We start from the raw sequence: 23,765 nt of genomic DNA on the forward strand, positions 1-23,765 counted from the left end.
GGGAGGTAATCTCAGCTGAGGCAGGGGTGGGAATCAGCAGCAGTCCCCTTGGTCCCAGCAGCTGAGACACACTTCAGATGCTCACCTGGGATCCCCAACAGTGATGCACAAAGCCTGTTCCATGTAACAATCAGTTTATTGCTTTGGTTTTTGCATTTCTGAGCTTGCTTCCAAATTTACAGTCAAGATCTGTCCTTTTGCTTCACTAGCATAAAACTTTTGCCAGTGTGGGGAGGCAGGCTGCTGCCAGACATAGCTCTGGGTGAAGCTGATGAATCCAGGAGCCGGCATGGTCTGTGAGCAGCCAAGGAAAGCAGTGACTGCTGACAGTCCCTGGGGACGGAGCGTGGGGAACTTGGGAGCTGGAGTAAGCTACAGCTGCCTCCAGGCAAGCAGTGAGCCCAGGCCGTGCTCTGGAGGGGAGGCCCTTTGCCAGGGCAGCAACCAGACCCCAAAGACAAGTTGTCCTCCTCCCTGCGTTGCCCTGTAGCTCCTCAAACTGTAGCAGTACTGCAGCATCACCATGCTGGGGCCTAGTGTCACCGCCTGCACCGTCTGAGTACCTATGTGCCCACCTGGGAGGCTGTACCAGGGCGCAGGCAGCTACTTCATCTAGTTCTCCTTGGGGTGGGTGTTAGAAATCAGAGAGGTCTAGGGAATGGCCTGCAAGAATGGCAGGCAATCTGGGAACGAGGACAAGTCTTAAATCACTTACAAGCTGTAAATCAGGGCTAGCCATATTCCTAAAGAATCTCTTGCACTTGGTGCTGAGAATTGGGAAGCACGATGCTTTCCACTGGTCTCAGCAGCCAGTCTTAGCAAACTGCAAGTGGAACAGCCTTGATGTTTCTAAGAGGACATGTTGTTCTTGCCAGTAATACTGGTGAGGAATTTATTGGAAATGCATTTTAACTTTTTCTGGTATCAAATGGCTCTAAAAAGAAAAGGTTTTCAATGCACCCCAAACCAGATTCTCTCCCTGGGAAGGGCTGTGGCCACAAAAAGCTTTTGTTTTGAATTGGCAATCATTGTCCAGCTGGGAACAGGAGGGAATAGCACAACTGTGAGGAGGTCAGAGGGGTGTGGGGGGTGCTGAAGGGGCACCACCCAAGGATCGAATGTTGGGAATTAATTTCTGGAAAATCACTCTCTCTTTGTGCTGAAGAATTTGAAATAGAGGTGCTATGACCCTTGACTTCACTCCTGCATCACATGCAGAGAAGTACAAGTCAGGAGGAATCAGGGCAACGTACCTACCTCATCCTCAAACACTGTTTAAAACAAACAAACAACTCCTGCCCATGGGGAGGGTATCTCAGCCAGTGCCCTGGACCAGGCAATCCTTCCTTTGCTCCCAGAAGGATTCAGGGCCTAAATGATGGCACTTTCCCAGGTAAGCTTTAGCCTGGAGGCACCTCTTTCCCCTTCCAGCTGCTGTCAAGGAGGAGATGCCTCTGGTGTCCTAGCCCATGCAGTCACACTCTCCTGCTGCTGCAGCTTCTCCAGTAGAAGCAGCACGTTGTTGGTTAACTCATTCCGCTGCTTCCCCATCCCGCTTAGCTTCACAGGCTGCAGGCTGATGTGGGGGGGTTCGTACTGGTGAGGGCAGCAGACCTCGTTCAGGAGGAGCCAGGTGCTGTCAGGGTCCACGTGCATCAAGTGGAGGAATACACTTTGGAAAACAGTGGGAAGAAAGGAAAGAAGAGTAAGGAGAAGGCCTTTTGATTGGCACCCAACTGGGTCATTGAGAGCTATGGAAAGCTTTAATGTTGTCTGCAACCTCCGACAGCTGAGCAGACTTGGAGGCTCATTAGAGACAGAGCCTTTAAAATGGCTCCTGTGCCTAGAAGATGACAGTTCAGTGGCTTCACATCTACTGGCACCTAGGAGAAAAAGTTATTATGCTACCCTGTAAGTTATTGACATCAAACAAGCAGCTGGTGAATAACTGACCCAGGCTTTGGTCTCAGCATCATGGGCTGCTGCTGGCAAAAGCCTTTCTAAAGCAGCCTGTCCCAGGGCCGGGGAGGTGACCGCAGAGTACTGCATGTGCTGCTTACATCTAGTATGTTTTGGACAATCGCTCCTGCACAGCTCTTAAAATAAGTTGTATATGTTGTTCACCACCCTCTCTGGTTTTTGGGTGTGAGGAGGGTCAACCCATCTGGACGCCTCTCCCTTTTCAGAGGTGGCAAAAAGGGGATTCCTGGACAGCTCTCCAGGCTGTGTTGTCAGTGAAGTTGAATGCTGTATTGAGGGCTTCTTGCTTATGTGAGGTCTCTCCTCATCCCAAACCCTTATTAGCTGCCCCAAAATTTTCTATCTTCTGCACAGCACCTTTTGCAAAGTGGGATTTTCTTCAAAGAAACAACCAAAACACAACCACCACCACTGACAACTTTCATTAACAACAGAGTGGAGGAAGAGAGGACTGACAACTTCCTCTAATGCCTTACTACTGCGTTGATGGTTGTCACTTTGAATTTCAATACCCCAGGTAAGATGAGGGATCTGACTTTTGAGTATGCACTTCACACTTGCGATTCCAGCTGTGAGCTGCTGTAACAAAGACTGCAGACAGTCCTGCCAGAAAGCAGGAAGTTCCTAGGAGCAAAAGAGCAAATGGCTGATTTGTGTGACATACACTTACTCATTTCCTCCTGCCCGTTCTCACTGTAACCTTTGGGCTTAGCTAGGTCTGTGTCAGGGTTTAATGCACAGAAGGTGTATTGGGTTTAACTGGTATTAAGTTCTCTGGCTGTGCCACATATAAATTTAAACTAGAATTTGCGGGCTGCCCTGCCAGCACTGCAAGGACTCTTCCTGCATGGCGCCAAGTACTCCCTCCTCCCACAGAGACTGTGAGCACCAAGGGTACTCAGCGCTCCCAAAACTTATGGGTCAGCTTTCCAAGACCTCAGTAAACACCCAGACACACATCTTCAGGTCTCTAGTTGCCATTGAAATCATGGAGTCATGAGAAGAACATCAGCTGGGTAAGATAATGGGAAAAGAAATCTGAGGGTAGGTCTGTCTCTGTTCCCCCAAGAAGCACAGGACAGAACCCCCCTCTCCAAAATCCAAAATCACCTGCTAAAAAAGCCACACAAAATCCAGGCCTGACTGCTGTCAAAACTTCTCCCTAAAGACTTTTATCCCTAAAGTGAACTTGCTTCCTATGTAAAGCAGGCAGAAATCCCTTTAAGAAGCTCTCCTCTGAAAGAGTACAGTGCCACGGGTAACAGAAATGAGATGAAGGCACAAGTGAAGGTATGAAGGAGCTTTCAATAATCTTGTGGCTGTATGACTTGTTACTCCATGAGCAGCCAAAGTTGTTGCTTTTGCTTGTTTGCCATCAACCACTTGCCTGTCTCTCAGTGCAGGTCTCTGAACAGCAATGAGGGAAGGTGTTATCATTGCAAGCTGTTGGCAGTGTCCCCTCCTGAAGGTGCCTGTAGTGCTATCTGTCTGCTCCAGAGGAACCCAGCGTGAACTTGCTCCAAAGTGATAGCTGTGCTTGGCAACAACTGCATCGGCAACGTGCCTTCTTTCTGGGAGATGGCCAGGTGCAGGTGAGCTTGTGAGACTCTCTGTTCCCCTGGCTTTGATATTGCAGCTCTCCTGACTGGGAAAGGGGGGACTGTCCTGACCCCAGTGCCAGATAAAGTGCAGGCAGGCTCGCTGGGGCAGGGTCTAGAGCTTGCACCTGCCAACATCCCTGCAGCAGCCCTCTAAGCCCTGCCAGCTGCCAGTGCTCTCCTGGCTCTCCTGGTGCTCATTTGGCCATGACAGTGTGAGTGTGCGGCTGCCTGCCTGCCAGCAAACAGCAGGTCCCAGTGGCTTCCCCGAGCTTATGGTGGGCTGCTGCATAGAAACAACCCTCAGTCCTTATGGCTGGGGTGGATAGGACCGGGCAAGCAAGATGAATCGCTGTGAAGTAAACATGGGAACAGGGAATACTATTCAGCCGTTTCCTGCTTCTCCAGCAGATGCACAACTTTACCTCTTATATTCACAGCAAAGATACTCTGCTCTCCCACTTCTTCCCAACCAGCTGCTCTGGAGAGAGCAACCCTCCAGAGAACAACTGCTCCCTGGAGAACTCCACTGCCTCTAGTGCCCGTAATGGCCTGAGGCGTGTGATTATCTCCTGATAACCTGGAGTGCTGTGGAGCTTAGAGAACAACTTGACTTTTACATTTTCAAACTAACTCTGGGGTAGTTTCTAAGCAACCTGTTTCCATGGCAAAGAATCCTGGGGTTAATCCAAGTTTGTTTTCAGTTGTTGCTTTTTTTTTCCACTTAAATATAATTGTATTGAATTTTGCCTTGTGCAGTTGGCTGTTTTAATATACTTCAGGCCCAGCTTGCAAATGACAGCTGTCAATAAGTATCTGATAAGCTACACAATCAAACCAAAACAGGTATGCTGCATAATCCACTTTAGTATCTAAAAAGGTCCAAAAATAGCTCATATTGTTCCATTTGTGCTAAACAACTTATTCTGCTAGCCCAGAGTTTGGCTATTCTGTTGACTTGTCTTTTCCCAAGCTCTAAGCAAAGCCATGGCACAGCAAACAGGCTGGCAAGAGGACAAGTCTTTCTCACTTTTGCATCTCTGCTGATTGTTTAACTAGTGACAGTTTACCACAGACTTCAGCAGGAACTGGGGAAATTATTTCTGCATCCTGGAAAAAAAAAAATTCCTATCCAGACTGTTGACTGAAAGGTCAAATGGTAAACTTCACAGGCTGTAAACATTTATTAGGAATTAAGTGCAAATTTCAAAACAGGTAGTTCAAACTGAATAATCAGATCTATTTGTGAAGTGTTGACATAGGCCAATGGCAATGTCTTAATCTTTTCCTTCGAAGTTTTTTTGTCGGTTTTTTTTTCCCCTGGAGTGAAAAGCTTGTCAAAGATGATGCAACTTAATAAACTGATGAGAAGCTCAGATGTATGTGTTGTGACTTTCAGCTTACACCTTTCCCGCACCTTGCTCCCTGTGCTTGGGCCCCACAACCCCCCTGCTTTTCTTTCACTGAAAATAAGCCATTGCAATCACAGGTAAAGTGGCCAGAAACACCAGAGCAGCTGAGACCCATCTAGTGTTCCCTGGTTTTGCCAAAGTCTTCTTCAGTAAGTTTAGGGTTTTTATTGGCGAGTTTCTTTTTTTTGTTTTTTTGGTTTGGGTTTGTTGGTTTTTTTTTCAAAGCTTTAGGTAATATTCCTTTCCTGGAATACTCTTAGCAGTCATCTTGTAATAAAGCCTATTGTCCCATTTTCTCTTCCTCAGATATGCTGGAACTGTTTTTTTTTCCCCAGTGTCTATTTTTACCTGTTGAGCATTGCATGAAGCTGCAGTTACAAAATTCACTTACTCCCACTGATTCACCCAATAAAACTGCAGGGTCCCATAAATGGGATTAAACAGCCTCCTTGGGGCATGATAACATCCCTGGACGACAGCCAAAACACTTTTTTTTGTGTGTGTGACTCCAGCATCTTGGCCAAAAGTTCCTGCTTAGCCCTTCACATACCTACAGAATCCTCACTTAGTTAGCGCAGGAAGTTATTGGAGCTACAACTGACTGTAAACCTGACCTTGTTCTTGGCAGGTCACAACTCATGAGATGAGTAAAAATCCAAAAAGCTGAACAAAGGCCAGTTAGTATAAATCAATACGGCAAGCTGATTCCAAACATCTTTTTACCTTGTATGATTTCTACCGTGATAAAGCTGAATTATGTGATGTATGTTGGCACTCAGGCTGCGGCTAAGATTAGTTCTGGTCTATCTGTTTTTAGAAGCATTTAAAATGCAGAATTCTTCATGTATCAGGCTGATAACATTGCCCTTGCCTAGATGGAAAGGGCCTTTTACATATGACAACCTGTGTCAGCTTGCAGGATTACTTTCAGGTACTTGGAGAGCAAGGCAAAGGACCGGGGCTTACAGGAATCTGGTGGTTAAGCAGCTGGAGAAAGGAAATTGAAGCATGGCTGAGAATTGATTCTTATCCTGGCACTGGAGCTGATTGTTACAGTACAAACTAATTTTGACTCTTCCAAGCTGAAACCTCATATTGTGCATCCTATAGTTAAAAGTGACTGTGATAGCTCCAAGAGCAGGGATCAGGCAGGACTAGACTGAAGAAGGAAAAAAAGAAGAAAATAAAAAGAAAACAAGTACTGCCATGTGCACGGTTAGTAGCAGGCCAGACATGATGCATGCCTCCATGCATACATGCATCTGGCCAACAGAACTACACATGAGATAGGTGTTCACAGGTGGCCTTGCTTTGTTTGATGAAATATGTAATGTATGGTGCATCAAAGGCATGGGGGAGAGCAGTGTAACATTGTAACATGTGGAATTTTTCCCTTAAAATAGAATAAAAATAATATACAGGAGAAAAACGTTATTTGCTCTGAACTTTGCTGCCTTTTTTCTCCAACAACAGTGAGCTTGCTTCACAATATAGTTTCTAATGACCCTATCACATCATAGGGCTAATTCAGTATCTTCCCCCTGCCCCTGCTGTGGGGGGAAATTGCACAGCTTTTCAGACTGCTTTGTTAATGATTTAAAAGCTTAAGATTCCAAGTATCTAGATAAATCCTGGTGTTCTACTTTCCATTCCAGCACTGCTTACATAGATGAACACTTCATTGTATTAAGGGTATGCAAGCCTACAGCAAAGAACCCCTTTGCAGAACAAATGCTGCTGAAGCCTGCTGCGATGCAATAAAAGCCACTAAGGTAAAAATAAACCTACTCTCACCAGCACAGGAATACAAACAAAGGTACAGCTACAGCTTCCGAGTGTGCTCTCCCTCTAAACTGCTGCCCAGCCACACAAAAGCCCTTCACACCCTGCAAGCCCCCTGGGAGGCCTGTGCTCAGGTGAAAGGGAACCAGCAACCCTTCCCTTTTCAACAGCCTGCCCTCTGAAATCCGCAGTGCCTGCCGAACCTGCTCACCGCTGGCTTCCTCTCCCCTTCGGCGAGGGCAAGGCTGGCCACAGAAAGAGGGGAGGCTTTACCCTGTCCTTTAGCGGAGACACAGGTACATGGCTTTCCTATTTACTTCCCATGTTCCGTAACTGGACTCCTTTTGTCTGCTGAAATCTCTGGCCTTGTTTCCAGGTGACAACATATGACAACAGTGATTTCTTATCCTGACAGCGGAAACATGCTGAGTAGGATTTTGTACACTGAACAGCAAAGTATGTCTGTCAACAATTCACAGAGCTGATGTGTGTTCACCTGACCTATCTGTGCACTTTCAACCTCTCCCACCCTTCTCAAGAGCAAGACTGCTGCCAAGACTGACAGCTTCCCAAACAAACTCTGGCCCACCTGGCAGAGCCTGGGCTGACGTGATCACAGGAGCCCAGGGAAAATGGAAGGAAAACAGAAGTAAATCCCTGAGCCTGCAGAAGGTATTAAGTGATAAACTACACAGGAATGCCTGGCACATCCCCTTGCATAGCTGTCTTCCCCTCTGCGGTTTTATGCCACCACTGGGCCAAGAGCTCTAAGTATTCTAGTATAGGAGGCAGTTAGAAAAAAGCAAGTAGCACATCTATCCCCCTCTGTCCCCAAATGCACTGCAAGGTAATCTGAAAGTCAACTGTAACCTGTGAGCAAGCTAACCTCCCCAACTTATTTTGGCAGTAAATATGCTTCACCAGGGAAAGGGGTTAACTTCCCTGAGAGACCCTGTTGTACAGAACTCCAACATGCCAGAGGAATGAGAAAGGTGCAAAAGGAAAGGGGTTACCATGCTCCCTTGGTCCCACATTATTTGTACACCTGATACACCTGCATTTAAGAGACATTACCTCTGGGCAGCTTCTTGCAATTTCATGGGTTGCTTCACACTGAGGTAAATCAGGCAGGCATCTGCCACTTTATTCAGGTCACTCTCGCCTGCAGAAATGGAACAGAAAAGAAGGGTAGGAGGTAACCTACTCAGTGGCTGCTGCCTAACAGAATCAGCTCTAAATTGGCAGCAAGAGGCTTCTGAGCCTTTGAACTGTCTGACCCAGAGCTCTTCTGACCTCACCTCTTAAGCATCTTGCTGCAAAGCTAGGAAAGCAATCAAGGGCATTGAGAGAGGAAAAGAGCAACTAACCAAACCTTCTCCTTCATCAAAGTCAGCTCCAGAAATTTAACCTAGGAGAATTTCAGAGAGTTCACAGTAGAGGAATGTGATGTGCTGCATTTAAAGGGTCACCCAGAGAGATGCCCCAAAATGAAACCAGGCAAGTTAGCCAGAAGTTGAATCTGGGCTCCAGTTCTTCAGTCAGTTAAGAACAAAGCATGGCCCAACATGCCTAGCTGTAGCAACCCAGGCACTCCACTTCACACCCACTTTTCATGCACAAGTGAGATGAGCAGTCAAGATTCTGCAAGGTGCTGGGAATCTTCTCTCCCGTTTGTCTCTTGGGAGTAAAGAGCAACCAGCCCTCCTTTACAGAGCACTCAGAGAGGACAGATTTAGGCCCAGCAGGACCTGAATGGGATGAGGCCGGAGAAGGTCAAGGAATCAGTCTCATGGGGCAGCAGAAGGCTAAGAAGCAAATGCAGGCCTGGTCAGCTGAGATGAAAAGAGAAGAGGTAACTCCGGCAGAGATCTCATACAAGCTACACTTTCCCTGGTACTCACCCATGTCCAACTTCTTGCACAGAGAACCCAGTCCCTGCAACACAGCCAGCTGCAACTTGAAGGCAAGCGTGTGGCTGTACACAGGCCCAGCTCTGGCACTTGCTGGGGCTTGGCTGAGAAGGGAACTGGTCAGCTTAGGCAGGACATCTTTGGAGAATCTCTGCCTCAGAAAGTCCCCACACTTTTGAGCCAGGGTACACAGCACCTAGTGGAGAAACATCAGTTACTGGAGGGTAAGTGTGCATATGGGTTGGGGAGGAGCTCAGGGATCCACACCAGCTTGGGGGATCAGGCATTCATTCTCCCTTGGTAGTTTTTTTGCAGTTGAGAGCAATGTGACTGCACTTGCCATGGTTTCCCATAATGAGCAGAAGACGCATGCTGGACTGAGAGGCCGAGTGACCTGCACCCTGCTCTTCAGTTTCACATGGCTAACCTCCTGGGACTGCCCTTTTCTCATTAGCATAGTAAAGGTTAAGAGCAGCTTGTGAAGTCTTATTCGGAATTGCTTGAGGAGCCTCTGATGGAAAATGCCATTAAAATATAAATCCCCTTTGTGGTGGAAACAGCCCATCTTTACAAGCACATCGGTGAACAGAAAGGCCAACTGGCTATAGCATAGGGCACCCAGCACTACTGGTGTGTGCCGAGGATAAAAAAAAACACAAACTGGCCTACAGAATGGCCTTAAATACATGCAAAAATGAAGGGGGGATCCAACAGGCCAACTCACATGGCAGGAACACTGTTCTCTATTGGAACTTCACTAAGCTTGTGGTCTTAGTGTGCAGGACTGAGGCGCTGGTTATGTTGTGTTTGGCTTACACTGATAACACGCTTCCTGCCCTGAGATTTAAGAAACCCCCCAGGAGCATCTTCCTACAACAAACCCCAAGCTCAGTGCTAATTGTAATGATCCCTTGAACTTTTCAAGAGTTAATCTTCTTTTAGGGCAGGCACATGTGAGGTATGGCTACTCTGAAATGCTAGTGCACAGCTTCTTGAATTTGGGGACTCAAAACTCTCCTTTTATTCACACCAAAGGATTTTAAAATTTATCTCATTCTGCACAGTAGAGGAAGCTCTGTGAAACCCTGGGGCTGACAACCTCTGGGAACATGTTCTATTGCGCAACTTGTGAGTCAGGAAGAGAACGCAGTCAGTTGACTGACATGGTCAGGAGCTCTTTAATAATGTTATGAGACTGACTCTTTGCTTAACCTCTCCGCTCCCCTGCCAAAGCCTCAGTCATGAAATGATCCCTTCTCTTCAGTCTAAAACTTCCAAAGGGGGGTGCTGAGACTATGGCTCCAGCAAGGGCAAGTAGCATTATATGGTGCCTCTGACAGCTGCTTAAGCTGTAAAAGAACTATTTTTCTCTTCTCTCCAATAACCACTAATACTGCTGTTTCCCCCAGGAACAGTGTCAAGGTTTTATCTGCGAACAAGCTGCAGTGGGAGTGGTACAAGCCTACCCACTGCAGGGTGGTGACCCCTGTGTTCAGAACCACACAGAAAAATCGCTCCACAAGCTTAGTGCTTCTCTCATGCGCCACAGTGATGCCTGAGCCACTTGCCTTCTAAGCACCAGCTTGAAGGCTGTTGGCAGAGATTCGCTGCTGTACCTTGAAGGCTCTGAGCACCGCCAGAGGGTCATCACTAATCAGCCGGGTGACGAGAGCTGGCCAGACACGATGAGCCATGGGAAGCAGATGGTTTCCGTGAGGATGCAGCACAGTTATACAGAGCTCCAGCACATCCAGGACCTGGGCAGGAGGGGTAGGTAACAGACTTTCAGAGCGCTGAAGTGCAAGCATTCAGGTGGACCCCCAGTGTCATGCTGGGGAGCCAGAAGAAGGGTTTTAACACAAAAGGGTATGTTTTTACCAGCATGAATTAGGATAACTGAACAATGTGCAGAGCACAGGCTTGTTCCAAAAGCGACAAGCAGCACAGTGCCATAACCCGTGCTGGGCTACAGAGCTGGGCTGGAAACAGGGCATGATTCCTGGCCAGATCCTGCAAGCTGAATTCTGCACTAGGACCCTACCGCTGCTGCCGCAGGATCACCTGGTAGGGCTGGGGCCTCTGTGGTAAGAATCTGGGTTATGCCTCACTGATGCATTTTCTGTCTCACTTTGCAGTCTAAAAGGAGGCCACCTTCAAAGGATTTTCATAATTAAAAAAACCCCAGGCTTCTAGCCCTGCTTATCATCACCTCAGCAACTTCAAAAATGTTCATCAGTCTGCGCACTACAGTCTAAGGAAGGGGGATGGGAGGCCTAGATGGGAGAAAGATGCTTCTGCTTCCTCCACCAAAGGCTGAGGCACAAGGCTTGCCTATCAGGAGCATCAAGGGAAAGGTGCCTGATACAAAGCCACCTTTAAGATTCCGATCAGCCTGGCTGCCATTTCTAAATCAGACTTCTCCCAGAAAATTGTCTCCCTTTCTCTTGCCAGACTTGGGAGGATCTGTCCTGAATAAGCATGCGGAAGCACTAACCTCATCGTGGCAGGAAGTCTAACACACACTGTGCACATGCTGACGAACTACCAGCCCCCTTCATGGGCACCACCTGTCCCCTCAAAGCTGGCATTTACTAACCTTCAGCCGCACTCGGAGGTTCCCATCAGACAGCAAGTGGATGCACCGCTCCATCACATCTTTGCCCAGCTGAGCATGGCTTGGCAGTGGAGTTTCTCCTTCTGTGTCAGAATTGTTTGGCTCCGGCTTAGTAAGCGGGGGAACTTCATCTGAAAGACAAAAGCATTACTGAAGCCATGAAAATGACTTGAAAGTTCTGGGAAATCATAAATACCCACTCCACAACTACTCTGCAAATTCCCAAGTGAGGCCTTTGGCATTTTTTAATATATTTAGATCTAGTCAAGGCTATGCTCAGTCTGCGAGTCAAGCGTGAGATTCAGTTAAGAGTGTGGGACTAGAGGTTTGCTTTCTTTACTGGACGATGCAGTTGGTCTGACATTTGCAGTCTCTCCTCACCATGGACTTATTTCTCATTGATTTTTATTAAAAGTGAAAAGCCTGGGTATTTAAAGATGAAGTATTTAAAGGTCAGGATTGCAGCATAGCCCAGTAAAGACTAAAAAGTTCCCTGTATGAATGTCTGCAGGGCCTGCCATGGCCGAGTGAGAAGAGAGCGGTGGCATCATTAGCCAGGAGAAAATGGTACAGGGATTCCCAAGGGAGGGTGAGGAAAATGCAGTAGGATCCTGCAGAGAGGAAACTTTGGGCCCTGAACCCAAATGGCCTGTTATGAGGTAAGGAAAAACATAGTCTTGTGTCTTAAAGCTAGACAAGCCTTGATCTGCAAACATTTCACTCCCCTGCACAGAACAAAGCAAGAACACCCAGCAGCACCCGCACCTTACAAGAGCTAAGAGTAAGGCACTCCTGAGACTGTCAGGAGCATGCTAGGCTTCCAGCCTGGTCCCAAGTCCCCCACATCTGACAAAAGGAAACCTCAGAGGTCACTATATTTCTCCAAGTTGAACATACTCTTCTCCAGTCACGTACTTACCTGCCTCCTCATTCCCTGTGTCAGGAAGATTGCCCTCTGCGACCTGCTTCTGTCTGACATAGTCAAGGAAGAATCGTTCCACTTCTTGCCTTGTCACCACCTGCTGCCCCTGGGACAAAGTCCCGCTCTGCCATTCAGCGGTCTGCCTTTGTTGGTGTTCCTCGCTGCAGGACGATCCAAACCACTGGACTGCAAAAGAGGAACTGATACGTCACCGAGCAATCACAATCCCCTCCTGCAAGTCAGCAAGGTACCAGATTCCTTGAGAGGCAAACGTGACTTTCAAGTCCTGTGGTGCTGAACTACAGATTCAGGCACCTGCTGTCACATCACCATGACCTCCCTGATAGTATGAGAGTGTTAAAACCCTGACATAAAAAGGAACATGCTCCATGTGCTTCTACAGAAAATTTATGGAAGCAGTAAATCCACCCTTTTTCAGCCACTAAAGGCCACAAGTCTGTAGGCCAGACAACCAGAAACTGGTCGTGGGGAGGCAAAGCTATTGGCAATCTTTGCTTGAGCGCTGGCCCACCAAGCAAAGATGCCATCATGCTGCAGTACCTCAGCTACTCATAATCTCCCGTGGCAACTCTAAAAGTCAAAGACAAGTACCCTTAGTTACAGTAAGACTGAATTATGCAAACTAAACATCATTTAGATACCTAAAGCTGTCATTACTGAGTGGAGGACCCCGAGGAAAGTGGAAGCCTGGTTATTGTAAGACTGATCTAGCGCGGACAGGACATCTTGGATCACATCTTCTACCAGTGGCAGCAAGCTGGCATCTGAATGCCTCAGCATAGTGTCCAGGACCTGGGAAGCATGTGGCTGATGTGCCAGCTGGCGCAAATTCAGGGAAATCCCATTCACCAGATAATCAGAATTCTCATTAATCAAACACTGCACTGAGTCATAACTGCAGGCCTCGCATATGTCTACCAGTGTCCCCAGTGCCGTCTCACTGATGAGCAGAGTCTTGTCACCAGCCTTTTCCAACACAGGGTAGAGAGCTGACAGCAGAAGCAACCGGAACTCCTTCCCGAGGACAGCAGCAAAGCAGCCGATACCTTCCAGCTGGATGCATATCTGCCAGATGTTGCTGTTCATGGTGCAGGTCGTTATGAGCAGCTCTGGGGATGGAAGGAGGATGCTGCTGCATGCACCTCCTGGACGGGCAGTAAGTCCCAAATGTTGCACAGAGTGATCATGGCTGATTTCTTCTGTATCAATGCTAGTGATCAAATACCAGTTTGCCTGGTCTGTGTACTCATCCAGAATGGACATTATGGACCCTTTGAGATCGTCCACGTTCAGCGAAACTTCCCGTTCCTGAAGGACATCCACTCCCACTCCAGCAGCTCCCACAATCAGCTCATTGAGGACCATCGCTGCCTGTTTTCGGTACATGCCAGATTCACCGTACAGCCCCATGAAATGATCCACGAGCAAATAGAGGTTCCCGTAATAGCCAAGAACACGACAAACTTGCTGAAGGAGCTGGAAAACTTTCTCCTCCGTGAAGAAGCGGAAGTATTTCTTCTGACATCTGCCTTTCTGCATACCATGCTGCAAGGAGCCTGGAGGTCCACACATACCCTCACAGCCCCAGCGTCTGTCTTCCACTATCTTCACATCTGTCACGTCCAACTCCAGAACTTGCATCAGTGCTTTGGACAGTCGGTGGAGGTGGGATACAGAGTTGAGAACAATGTTAATTTTGGGACCCAGCAGCTTCAGATAGCCGAGCAATAAGCTCAAAGTGGAAACCTTGCCCATGTCATCCTGAGAGTTCATCAGGCGAGGAAGAGCTGTGGCAAGGGAATGGAGGTTCTCAGAGAGGACATCGGCAAGAGCCCTGTTCTGTGCTACAATCTGCTGCTCTGCAATGCCTCGCAGAACCTCGTTACACCTGCTCTGGACTTCACTATTTTCATCATTAACCAGCCCAACCAGGGCCTTTAAAAGATGGCTGAATGAGTCCACCAGTGATCGACTGCAGCTCTTCAGTAAGTGGTAGACCAGTTCCACCAGCTCCAGTCTCACTTTCCAGTGGGGGTGAACTGAAGAAAATTCAACCATTTTATGCAGGAGGAGAGCAAGTTTTTCAGCGGTACTTTTACTCCAGTCAGGTCCTCTGTGGACCATTAGTTCTGATATTCTGCTTTGTTCCACTGGCAGGTTTTCTTTATTCTTTGGGATTCTGGCTAGCTGTGCATCAGCCATTACCAAGCCCACGATCAGATAAAAGAGTCTGATGGCAGAAACGGTAGTTTTGTGACCTTGTTTGATGTCTCCGGTAATAACCCGAGACAGTGTAATGGAAATCCCAGGCAGAAAAGAAGCAAACAAATCCCCACATTGCTGTGCCTCGTCCTCCTCTAGGTGTTGATGCTCCTGGCAGTCACACTGCAGGACTAGGACCTGTAAGCACTTCAAAGCAGAGATCTTAATTTGCTTTGCTTTTTCTTGCTCTGCTAGGCCCAGAAGCAAAGATACAGCAAATCCTAAGAGAGGAAGTGTGGAAGGCTGATAGAGAGACCAGATAACATCCCCATAAGCTGAATGCATCAGGGTGTGGAGTGCCTGGATTACAGCCAGCTTTAACTCCTCTGACAGTGAGGCTGGCTTGCTTGAGCCGGAAGGGGGAGAGAGGCATGTACAGAGCTCAGAAAAAAGCTCCTGCAGGAGCTCCTGCTTCTTCACACACGTTGCTGCGAGGATGGAGGACATGCACTGCACGACACTCTGCACCAGGCGCTCCTGCTTGGGCCCCGGCACCTTCAGGGCAAAGCGCAGGGGGAAGAGGACGTACTCCTGCAGCTCCTGCAGGGCCGAGGCGCTGACTGTTGCCAGGTGGGCCTGCAGGCTCGCCACGTTCTCCATGGTCTGGGCCCTCGTCAGCTGCACGCAGACGGGGCGCAGGGCCCCGAAGGCCTCCTGGGGGGTGTCGAAGACGGCCATGCTCGGTCAGCAGCGGCTGAAGGGCCGCGGCAGGGCAGGCAGGCCGCCGGGGGCCGTCCCAGCGCTGGGCCGGGCGGCAGCGGCCTGCAGCCCGGGTCCCGGGGCGGCGTCGCAGGCTCGTAGCCGGGACTGGGCCCGCCGTGCTCGGAGCCGGGCCCGGGGCGGCCCCGGGGGGCCGGCGCGCCTACCTGCTCCCGTAGTGGAGCTGCCACATGCCGGAAGTGACGGTACGGTAACCGGGACCGTCAGCGCCACAAAGAGCCCCCGCCGGGGCGCCGTGGGGAAAGCGCTGTGAGAAAAGTCCCGGGCACCCGCAATGCGCATGCGTCTCCCTTGGCGGGCTCCCTGGGGCGGCCGCGCATGCGCCGTGCCCCCTCCGCCGCCCGTGCCCAGGGTAGCGGGTCTGCGCTGCTCCCTCCGGCGATCCGTACGATGCTGCCCTTCGACCCGCCGCGGCGGGGTGAGAGGTCGGGCGGCCATCTTGTGGCGGTGGCGGCGGTTTGTCGTCGGTGAGGCTGCGTCGCGCCCTCCCCCGCGGGCGGAGCAGGCCCGGCGCGGGCCGGCCGGGCGCCATGTCCTCCTTCTCGGAGTCGGCGCTGGAGAAGAAGCTGTCGGAGCTGAGCAACTCCCAGCAGAGCGTGCAGACGCTCTCGCTGTGGCTCATCCACCACCGCAAACACGCAGGGCCCATCGTCTCCGTCTGGCACCGGGAGCTTCGCAAAGGTACGTGGGGCGCCCGGTGCGGGGCGCGGGTCCGGCGGCCGCCGCCGTTCCGCTCTCGGGGGCGCCGCGGGTCTGGGGCATCCCGGCGGGACGCGGCCCCGTTACTCGCCGCCCCGGGTGACCACCCGAGGGGTCGGTTCTTTCTCACGGCGGTCGCTGCGGGTCGGCACGGCGGAGCCCTGCGAGGCGGCAGCGGAGCCGGGGCCCGGCCGGCGTTTTCTTGCTTTATTAAACTTTGTAGGAGATAACCCGCGCGGGGTGCGCCGTGCGGGGCGTGCGGGGGGCGGCGGCGCTCGGCGGGGCGGCCGGTGGCGGGGCTGGTTCAACCCGCCTCGGGGCGCGGGGGGCTGTTCTGGGCCGCGCCGGGCCGGGCAGCCGGGCTGTAGGCAGAGATGCGCTCGGTGGTCTCTCCTGGGAGTGCTCGAGTTAACTGCGAGGTGCTGCTTTGGCTGTTTAACTTTTAGATTTCGCTTTTAAAGTTTGGTTCGGGATTTATGCTCCTTATCCATTCTGGAATTGTACTAAGGGATTAGGAGGCAAGTAGAACAAAAGTGGTTGTAAAATCTGTGAAAACTTGTGCTATCGCTATTTATAAAAACGGGTAGCATCGTCCAGAAATATTTTGTGCTTTTTTTTTTTTTTTTCCTTGCAGATTAACTTTTAAAAGTTAGTTTTTGGAACTTCTCAGATTGCTTCCTAGTGAAGTCGGGGAGGCTGCCGGTGTCAGTGGTGATGCTTTGTCCCCAGGGGCAGCTGTGAAAACAACCAGTGTCACCTTTTCGCATCCTGGGCAGCCAGCAGCATTAGCCCCTTGGAGCAGATGATGCTGTACGAAGCCCTAGCTGGAGTAATTTTTTTTATGTAATTGCTAGTTGTTGCCATTTATAGTATATTAGGCCTGAATTTTTGAAAGATCTAGGTTCAGCCTCTTGTGGAAGTGCGTGCTTTTGTTTGCTGCCTGGTGCGTGCATATCCATGGCTGTTGCACTCCGGAGAACAGTGTTTCCCACTGATTCTGGCTGTAGTAAAATAGAAACTGATGGCGTCAAGATGGGGAAAGTTATGATGTATGGAAGAAATTTCATGTTGCTTTGTCACACTGTTGTCTGGAAAATATTTGAGTCTCTACAACAGCTTTCTACAGTTTTACTCTGTTCTGAATTAAGTGGTTCTGTACCAAGTTTTTTGTTCTGCAGTTAATGAAAAATGAGTCTATTGTTATATTAATTTGCTGGTAGTTTAGAACAGTTTTAATCAAGAAAATTTATTTCTTACACAGCTTTCTTCACAGTTGAGGTGTCACTGCGCACAAAAAGTATTAAGCTCATGTTTCATTTATAAATTAGAAAAAAACTTGAGCAGAAGTAAGGAGATCAAGAACTACTTGCCTTGGAGGCTTCAGGTTTGCCTTGGGAATAGGGAAGTATTTTGAACTTTTTGTTTTTAGACTGAAAAGCTGTAAGTAACTTTGAAACCCATGTTAATGATTCCAGGTGAAAGAAATAAGAAATAAATGCAAACTCTCTCTCTCTTTTCCTCTGCCCCCCCCCTTTTTTTTCCCTCTCCCAGCAAAATCGAGTAGGAAACTTACTTTCCTATATTTAGCAAACGATGTCATCCAGAACAGTAAGAGGAAAGGACCTGAATTTACTAGGGAATTTGAATCTGTTCTTGTGGATGCTTTTTCTCATGTTGCCAGGTATGTTGCTGTGTTACGTATTTCTTCAACTTTTCTCTCTGGAGATGTGCTTTCTTATTATACAAAGTTTAATTCAGCTGGATTTTGTTGGGGGTTTTTTGCTTTGTGGGTTTTTTTGGTGGTGGTGTTTTTTTTCCTAAGTCTCAGGGATGCTTGTACCCTCTTTTTAGTAGAGATTGGTCTGTAAATACTTTGCAGCTAGAAACTTTTCAGCAGTAGTATTTCTCTTTGGGCAAACTTATTTGTATGTGAATCAGCCCCTCACAGCTTTACACATTTGTTCTCTGCATGCAACTTCTATGTACTTTATTTTAATTGTTACCAAAAGATCTTGCAGATCTGTTCGTGGGTAGTGAAACTGAGTAGTTGCATGTGTGTGTTAAAGCCACATAATGAACGGCTCTTCCTCATTGTCAGAAGACTTAAAAAGAGCTGATATTTTGGGTCACTGGATTCTTGTTGGTCTTCTGGTTTGAGCATGGCTTCTTTTTGTATTGCTCGTTTCAATGGTTATCTGTTCATTAGTCTCCTTGCTAGAGGAAGGAAGAATTTTATTCATAAAAGGGAAGAAGTGATGCAGCTACCATCCTATCAAAAATGGACTATCACTTAGTTGAGATTTTCTCTAAGTAGCATAAGAATTCCTGTTATCTCTACTAAGCAACTTTAATGTTTGTGTGTTTAGTGGTATGCTGCTCTGGATGGCTGTCTAACTTTCAGTGCGCTATACGAGTGCATTTAAGTGTCTAATGATCCAAACAACCTGCTTTTTAATTGGTATGTTATTGACTGAAACAACTGTTTAAAGTTAATACCCTGAATTGTAAACATGTCAACTTTGGGGGTATTTTATAACTCTTCTTGCAGATTCTGAATAATAGAAAGCTTCTCCCTCCAAAACTTTTCCTGCTCTTACTTTGGGTGGGAATGTGGGGCACTTTCAGGCAAACTTTGGTTCCAGTAAAAGAGGAAAATTGGCCACAAATGTGTTTTGCACAGTTAGTCTCAGACAAGATGAGGAAAGTTCTCTCCAAATATGCATATATTGCAATGGATGCAGCTGCTAGTTTGGAAGATGCTTTCTTAAAATGTAAGGATTTCTTTCAGCTGAACTATAATTATTTTCTGATCTTTGAACAGAGAAGCAGATGAGGGCTGTAAAAAGCCCTTGGAACGACTGCTTAATATCTGGCAAGAAAGGAGTGTGTATGGCAGTGAGTTCATACAGCAACTGAAACTTTCTATGGAAGACTCCAATAGCCCACAAACTAAAGGTAAATGCATATTGCTTTTGTTGTGTGCTTTGCTTTGTTTTTTTTCAAATTGATACATGTTTCACTGAAAGTACTATGAGGAGTTGAGCTCTGGGCTCCTGTAGTTGAGTTGCTGTAGAGCTGGTCTGGGAGATTGTTCAGGACTGTCTTGAGAGAACTGGTTTTCGTTAAACCCACAGTTCCAGTTTGCAGGTGTGTTGCCTTGTGACTTGGGGCCAGCAGTAGGCTTAAGGTAACCTACTTTTCTGCTCATGCAGACAGAATACTCCAGGGCTGCCTTTGATGTGAAGATAAGTAGGGTGCAGGGTACTCTTGCTTCTGCCCTGAGAGTTAAAATTGTCCCACTCCATATCTCTGAGAGTGGTCAGCTGGCTTGTTACAATAGTTTATTCAGAATTGTTTGTGCTTTCATTCTCTTACTGTTTTATTTTGTGTAGTTACTCTTAATTTGTTATAATTCAGCAAGGACTTTTTAATAATTGAAGGCTGGAATATATGCCCAGAAGCTTGTCTGGTCTCTTTTTTTATTTCCTATGCCAGCTGACATGATTTGGGGAAAGCAATAACTTTGCATCATTTAGCATTGTTAGAAATCACGTTTATAACCTTATTACTGCATGAGATGTGAGAAACTGAGTATAAGCTTCTTGTGTTTACTGTGCTTTTATACTGCTTTGGCAGGTACTGCCTCTTCTATAACACCTGAAAGTATTTAACTGGTAGGACTGTAATGAAAAGAGGTCAGCGGTAGGATGTCTGACCTATCAAAGGTGAAGGTCATTAAAAATCAAGAGTGTTCTGGTCAAGGGAATATTTGTCCATTTTGCAGCTAAAGGAAGTGTCAGTGTCTTCAAATCAGCATTGCTGCTTTGACTGAATTTTGTTCTGTTCCCAGCAGAGGTGTGATACTTTGTGAGAAAGTTGGCTCAGTCATTAGTAAAGTGCTCTTATGCCATTTTTTAATTAATGCAGAATTGATAAAAAGACATGAACATTAATATGAGAATGCATATGAAGACATACATCTATGGCTGTAACTTTGTGATTTTTCATGTTTCTTCAGGCAAAATTACCGAATGGGTGCTTTAGCAGCTTACAACAGAGGCCTTCCAGCTTACCATAATTTAAGTATGACATGGAGGAAGTATTGCTGGGTTTTTTCCCCAAATGCTGGGTGACCAACTGCCCTGACCAAAGGGGTTGTCTCTTCTGTGTTGGACAGAGGGGGTCTCTGGTCTGAGTGCTGGGAGAGGGGAGAGTGGAAGGTGTACAGTCTCTACATGAAATAGCTCATGTTGCGGTTTTGCTGTTGTCCGAGTGCAATGTATAAGACACTTATTTGACATGAAAGGACAGAATTCATACGCCTGAATTGCTGTTGAGCTGATTAACTGAGGATTTGAAACTGTTAATTTAAGGTACCTATTTAAGTGTATCACTTTTATTCTAAACAAAATGATTCTGTGTCCAGGAAACACAGCTGTGATTTCCTGGTGAATTGGCAACCAACTGTTGCTCACTGTCCTCCTTGCTTTGGTTGGTGGTGGTGTCAATCAGTCCTGCTACTGTTACCTTCTCCACTTAAAAACTTATACAAAGTCAGAGCCTTCCATGTAACAGGCCTTTGTGGGAAACAGAATGAAGAAATACAAATGTTTTAATAACTGCGGCATGTGTGTCTGTCCTCACTTGGTGAGAAACTCGCTTTTTGTCTGGGTAATTGGGGATATTAATGTAGTGTCTTATTTGAGAGAATGGTTCAGGCCTTTTTATGAGGGTGAATGTTGCTTGTTTTGACTGACTTGTTTTCCAGTTAGCTTCTTAATGGTAAATGCTAGTTTCACATCGGGTTTTTATGGATTTCTAAAATAAATTGTTTTGTCCAGTTTCTGGTGGGCAACTATTGCAGAAGGTTTTGTTGTAGTTACTCTATTCTGTTTTCAAACAGGTGAACATAAGCGAGATCGACAATGTATTGTGTTTTACAGATATAATGTGTATCATAAATGTGGAAAACTGTAGTACACCACTCCTCCAAAACCACTCTGACTTCCTGGGTTTGTGTACACCCAAGGTAGATCCAGCTGAGAAACAGGTAGTACTAGTGTCTGTAGATTGGTGCAAGGATGTGCCATTAAAACAAAATTTTAAAGTTCCTTAAGAGTGTCTGGTGCTGTGATGATGAGTATTCTTTTTTTCAGCCTAAGGAATTACAACAAGTCTACGCAGGTTGTTCTCTATAGCTTTTTCATATTGCAGTGTCTTAAATTTCTGGGCTGGTAGATGCTGCTTTCTGAAAAGGATGGCTTTGCTTGGGTGGCAGAGTACCACTTTACATGTAGAGTTGTGAAACTTTCCAAAATAAAGCAAGAGTCCTTGTCATGTTTTAACCCTGGCTGGCGACTAAACCCCACATAGCCACTTGCTTACTCCCCCCACAGTGGAATGGGAGAGAGGACTGAAGAGTAGAAGTGAGAAAACTAGTGGGTTGAGATAAAAACAATTTAATGAGTAAAGGAAAAGCCACACACGCAAGCAAAGCAAACCAAAGAATCCATCCACCGCTTCCCATCAGCAGGCAGGTGTTCAGCCATCTCCAGGAAAGCAGAGCTCCATCACTCATGGTTACTTGGGAAGACAAAATGCCATTAATGCCGAATGTCCTGTGGTGGTGGTGGTGTCCCCATCCCCCCTCCCCCTTCTTCTTCCCACAGCTTATATATACACTCAGTATGATGTCATATGGTATGGACCAGGGGGTCCTCAAACTACAGCCCGCGGGCTGGATGCACACCCCCCCAGGGTCCTCAATCCGGCCCCCGGTATTTACAGACCCACCCACACCCCCCCTGGGGGTTGGGGGGGAAACCAAGCAGCCGCAGATGAGTTCCTGCCACTTAATCCATGCGCCGGCCCCCTGTTTAAAAAGTTTGAGGACCCCTGGTATGGACTATCCCTTTAGCTAGTTCGGGTCAGCTGCCCTGGCTGTGTCCCCTCCCAATTTTTTGCCCCCAGCCCTCTTGCTGGTAGGGCCTGAGAAATTGGGAAGCCCTTGATGTAGTAAAAACACTACCCAGCAACAACCAAGAACACCAGTGTGCTGTCAACTTTGTTCTCACATCAAATCCAAAACACAGCACTGCACCGGCTACTAAGAAGAAAATTAATTCTAACCCACTGTAACCAGGTAGTCCTGTATCAGTGAAGACAGACATCTTTAAAACTTATTGGCGCATGTTTCAACAGCGCAACTTATTTCTTGTTTCATTTGTAGCAAGGCCTTGGGTAAATGTATAATAATTCAGTTGGTGGCACATGCTAAGCTCCTGCTGTGGAGCGGAGTTGATTGCACAGATAATGAAGCTTTCCCTTCAGAGAGGCAGAGGGGAAAGCATACCAGCCCTTTCCAAGCATTATATTCCCTGGTTTTGACTTCCTCAGTGGTGCAGCTTGCTACCATGCTACAGACTCTTGGGTTCCTTAAAGAAATATGCATATACCTGAAATAAGCTTTTGAATATGGATATCTTGTATTGGTTTAACTCTAAATGTATTCATTAAACTTGCATTTGCTTTCTCATTAATCTCATTTTTATTAGAATGTTTCTTTTTGCAAGCAGTAGGGTAGAGAAGAACCACCCATTTATCTTAAAACCTGGGAAAGCTTAGGTCTGTAGAAGTTTGATGTAAAATCCTTTAGGTAATATAAGCTATGTAGCTGACATGTTTTCTTTTCATTATCTTTGTAGTAAGCAGTTGAAGGAAGTCCTTGAGTGTGCTCTGATATAGGAGTATCACACTAGAACACAGAACTGAACTGCTACTGATCTGTTCTGGTGTGTTCATATTGCAAATTCCGGCACAGGAAGTCAGACCCATATTAAAATATGGAGAAAAACATCTGGGAGGGCTTTTCCTCTGCCCTGGCCACATTGTCAGACTCATACACATAACCAAGAGACAAGAGCAGACAGGGATGCTTCCAAGGATAATTGAAATAAAGGCACCTGGGGACAGGACTAGGTATAATTTTGGAGCAGACCAATTCCAATTATGCTTGACCTAGAAGGGGCTACTAAGAAATGTATGTTGTAATGAGAACTTAACCATGAGTAATCTACCCCTAAAGACACAAAGGGTTAGAACAGTTGGGGAGTACACTGGGCAATTAAGTTTGTCTTATTTTGTTCTTCTGTGTCTTCTGATGTTTTCTGATGGTCTTCTGTTTTCTGTGGGAAAACTGTCTATTTTGTTGTTGTTTTCAGTGTTTTGTCCTAAATCACTTTCCAAAAGTGTCTTTCATATAAGTTTGTTTGGATCTTGCACAAGCTGCTAAATTCCTGGTGGTTGGAACCTGCAGCCTACAAAAGTTTTAGTTACAGTTTCAGGAGGTTTATTTTTTGTTATCCTGATTGAGGATGATAGCCCTGCCAACACATAAAAAACCTACTTAAATTTAGCTGGTCTGCCATTCAAGTGAACAGGTACCTATATAATTTCAGAAATAGAACCCCCTGTTTTACAGGTTTGCCTGTTACTCTAGAATTACTGTAGCTGTTAAATGGTATTTGTTTGCATGTTTCCCTATAGACAGAAGTTTCTGTTCATGCAACTTGTACAACTGTATGCTTAATTGTCAGGAAAGGCACATGACGTAGCTGCACCAAGGCTGATAAATCCTCATATGAATTAAGGACTATTTTTAGAAAAGTCAGAACAGTTCCCTCCAGTGAAAGGCATTATCTGCCTTTTTTTTATCCCAAACAACATGGGAAGTTCACCATGTCATGGCAGCTTCTTGAATGAGGAGATGAATGTAACCAAATCCTCATGAGAGAAGATAATCTTATATTGCCTTGAGATTAAAGAAAAAAGCCCACACAAACCCAC

General features: G+C 47.0%; 2 protein-coding genes across 3 annotated transcripts in view; one reads left to right on the forward strand and one right to left on the reverse strand.

The window, feature by feature from the left end:
* Positions 1-117: 117 nt before the first annotated feature.
* Positions 118-15,359, reverse strand: TTI1 (TELO2 interacting protein 1). Of its 2 annotated transcripts, none has more exons than XM_040609737.1 (7): positions 13,286-15,359; positions 12,216-12,404; positions 11,279-11,427; positions 10,299-10,439; positions 8,674-8,878; positions 7,847-7,934; positions 118-1,672 (listed from the first exon to the last, which is right to left on the reverse strand). In XM_040609737.1, the coding sequence occupies exons 1-7, from the start codon at positions 15,177-15,179 to the stop codon at positions 1,438-1,440; spliced, it is 2,901 nt and encodes a 966-aa protein (XP_040465671.1). In that variant the 5' UTR covers positions 15,180-15,359; the 3' UTR covers positions 118-1,437. The 2 variants fall into 2 exon arrangements, with proteins under 2 accessions (XP_040465671.1, XP_040465670.1); XM_040609736.1 differs by having other exon boundaries at positions 12,881-15,359.
* A 280-nt stretch (positions 15,360-15,639) lies between these two features.
* Positions 15,640-23,765, forward strand: part of RPRD1B (regulation of nuclear pre-mRNA domain containing 1B) — a 28,878-nt gene continuing 20,752 nt past the window's right edge. Inside the window, exons 1-3 of the mRNA XM_040609738.1 lie at positions 15,640-15,902; positions 17,472-17,601; positions 18,742-18,875. Of these exons, the coding sequence (XP_040465672.1) occupies positions 15,752-15,902; positions 17,472-17,601; positions 18,742-18,875 (415 nt within the window). The 5' untranslated portion in view covers positions 15,640-15,751. The remainder of the gene's footprint in view (positions 15,903-17,471; positions 17,602-18,741; positions 18,876-23,765) is intronic.

The sequence above is a fragment of the Falco naumanni genome, chromosome 10 (assembly GCF_017639655.2).
Source record: "Falco naumanni isolate bFalNau1 chromosome 10, bFalNau1.pat, whole genome shotgun sequence".
Lineage (NCBI taxonomy): Eukaryota > Metazoa > Chordata > Aves > Falconiformes > Falconidae > Falco > Falco naumanni.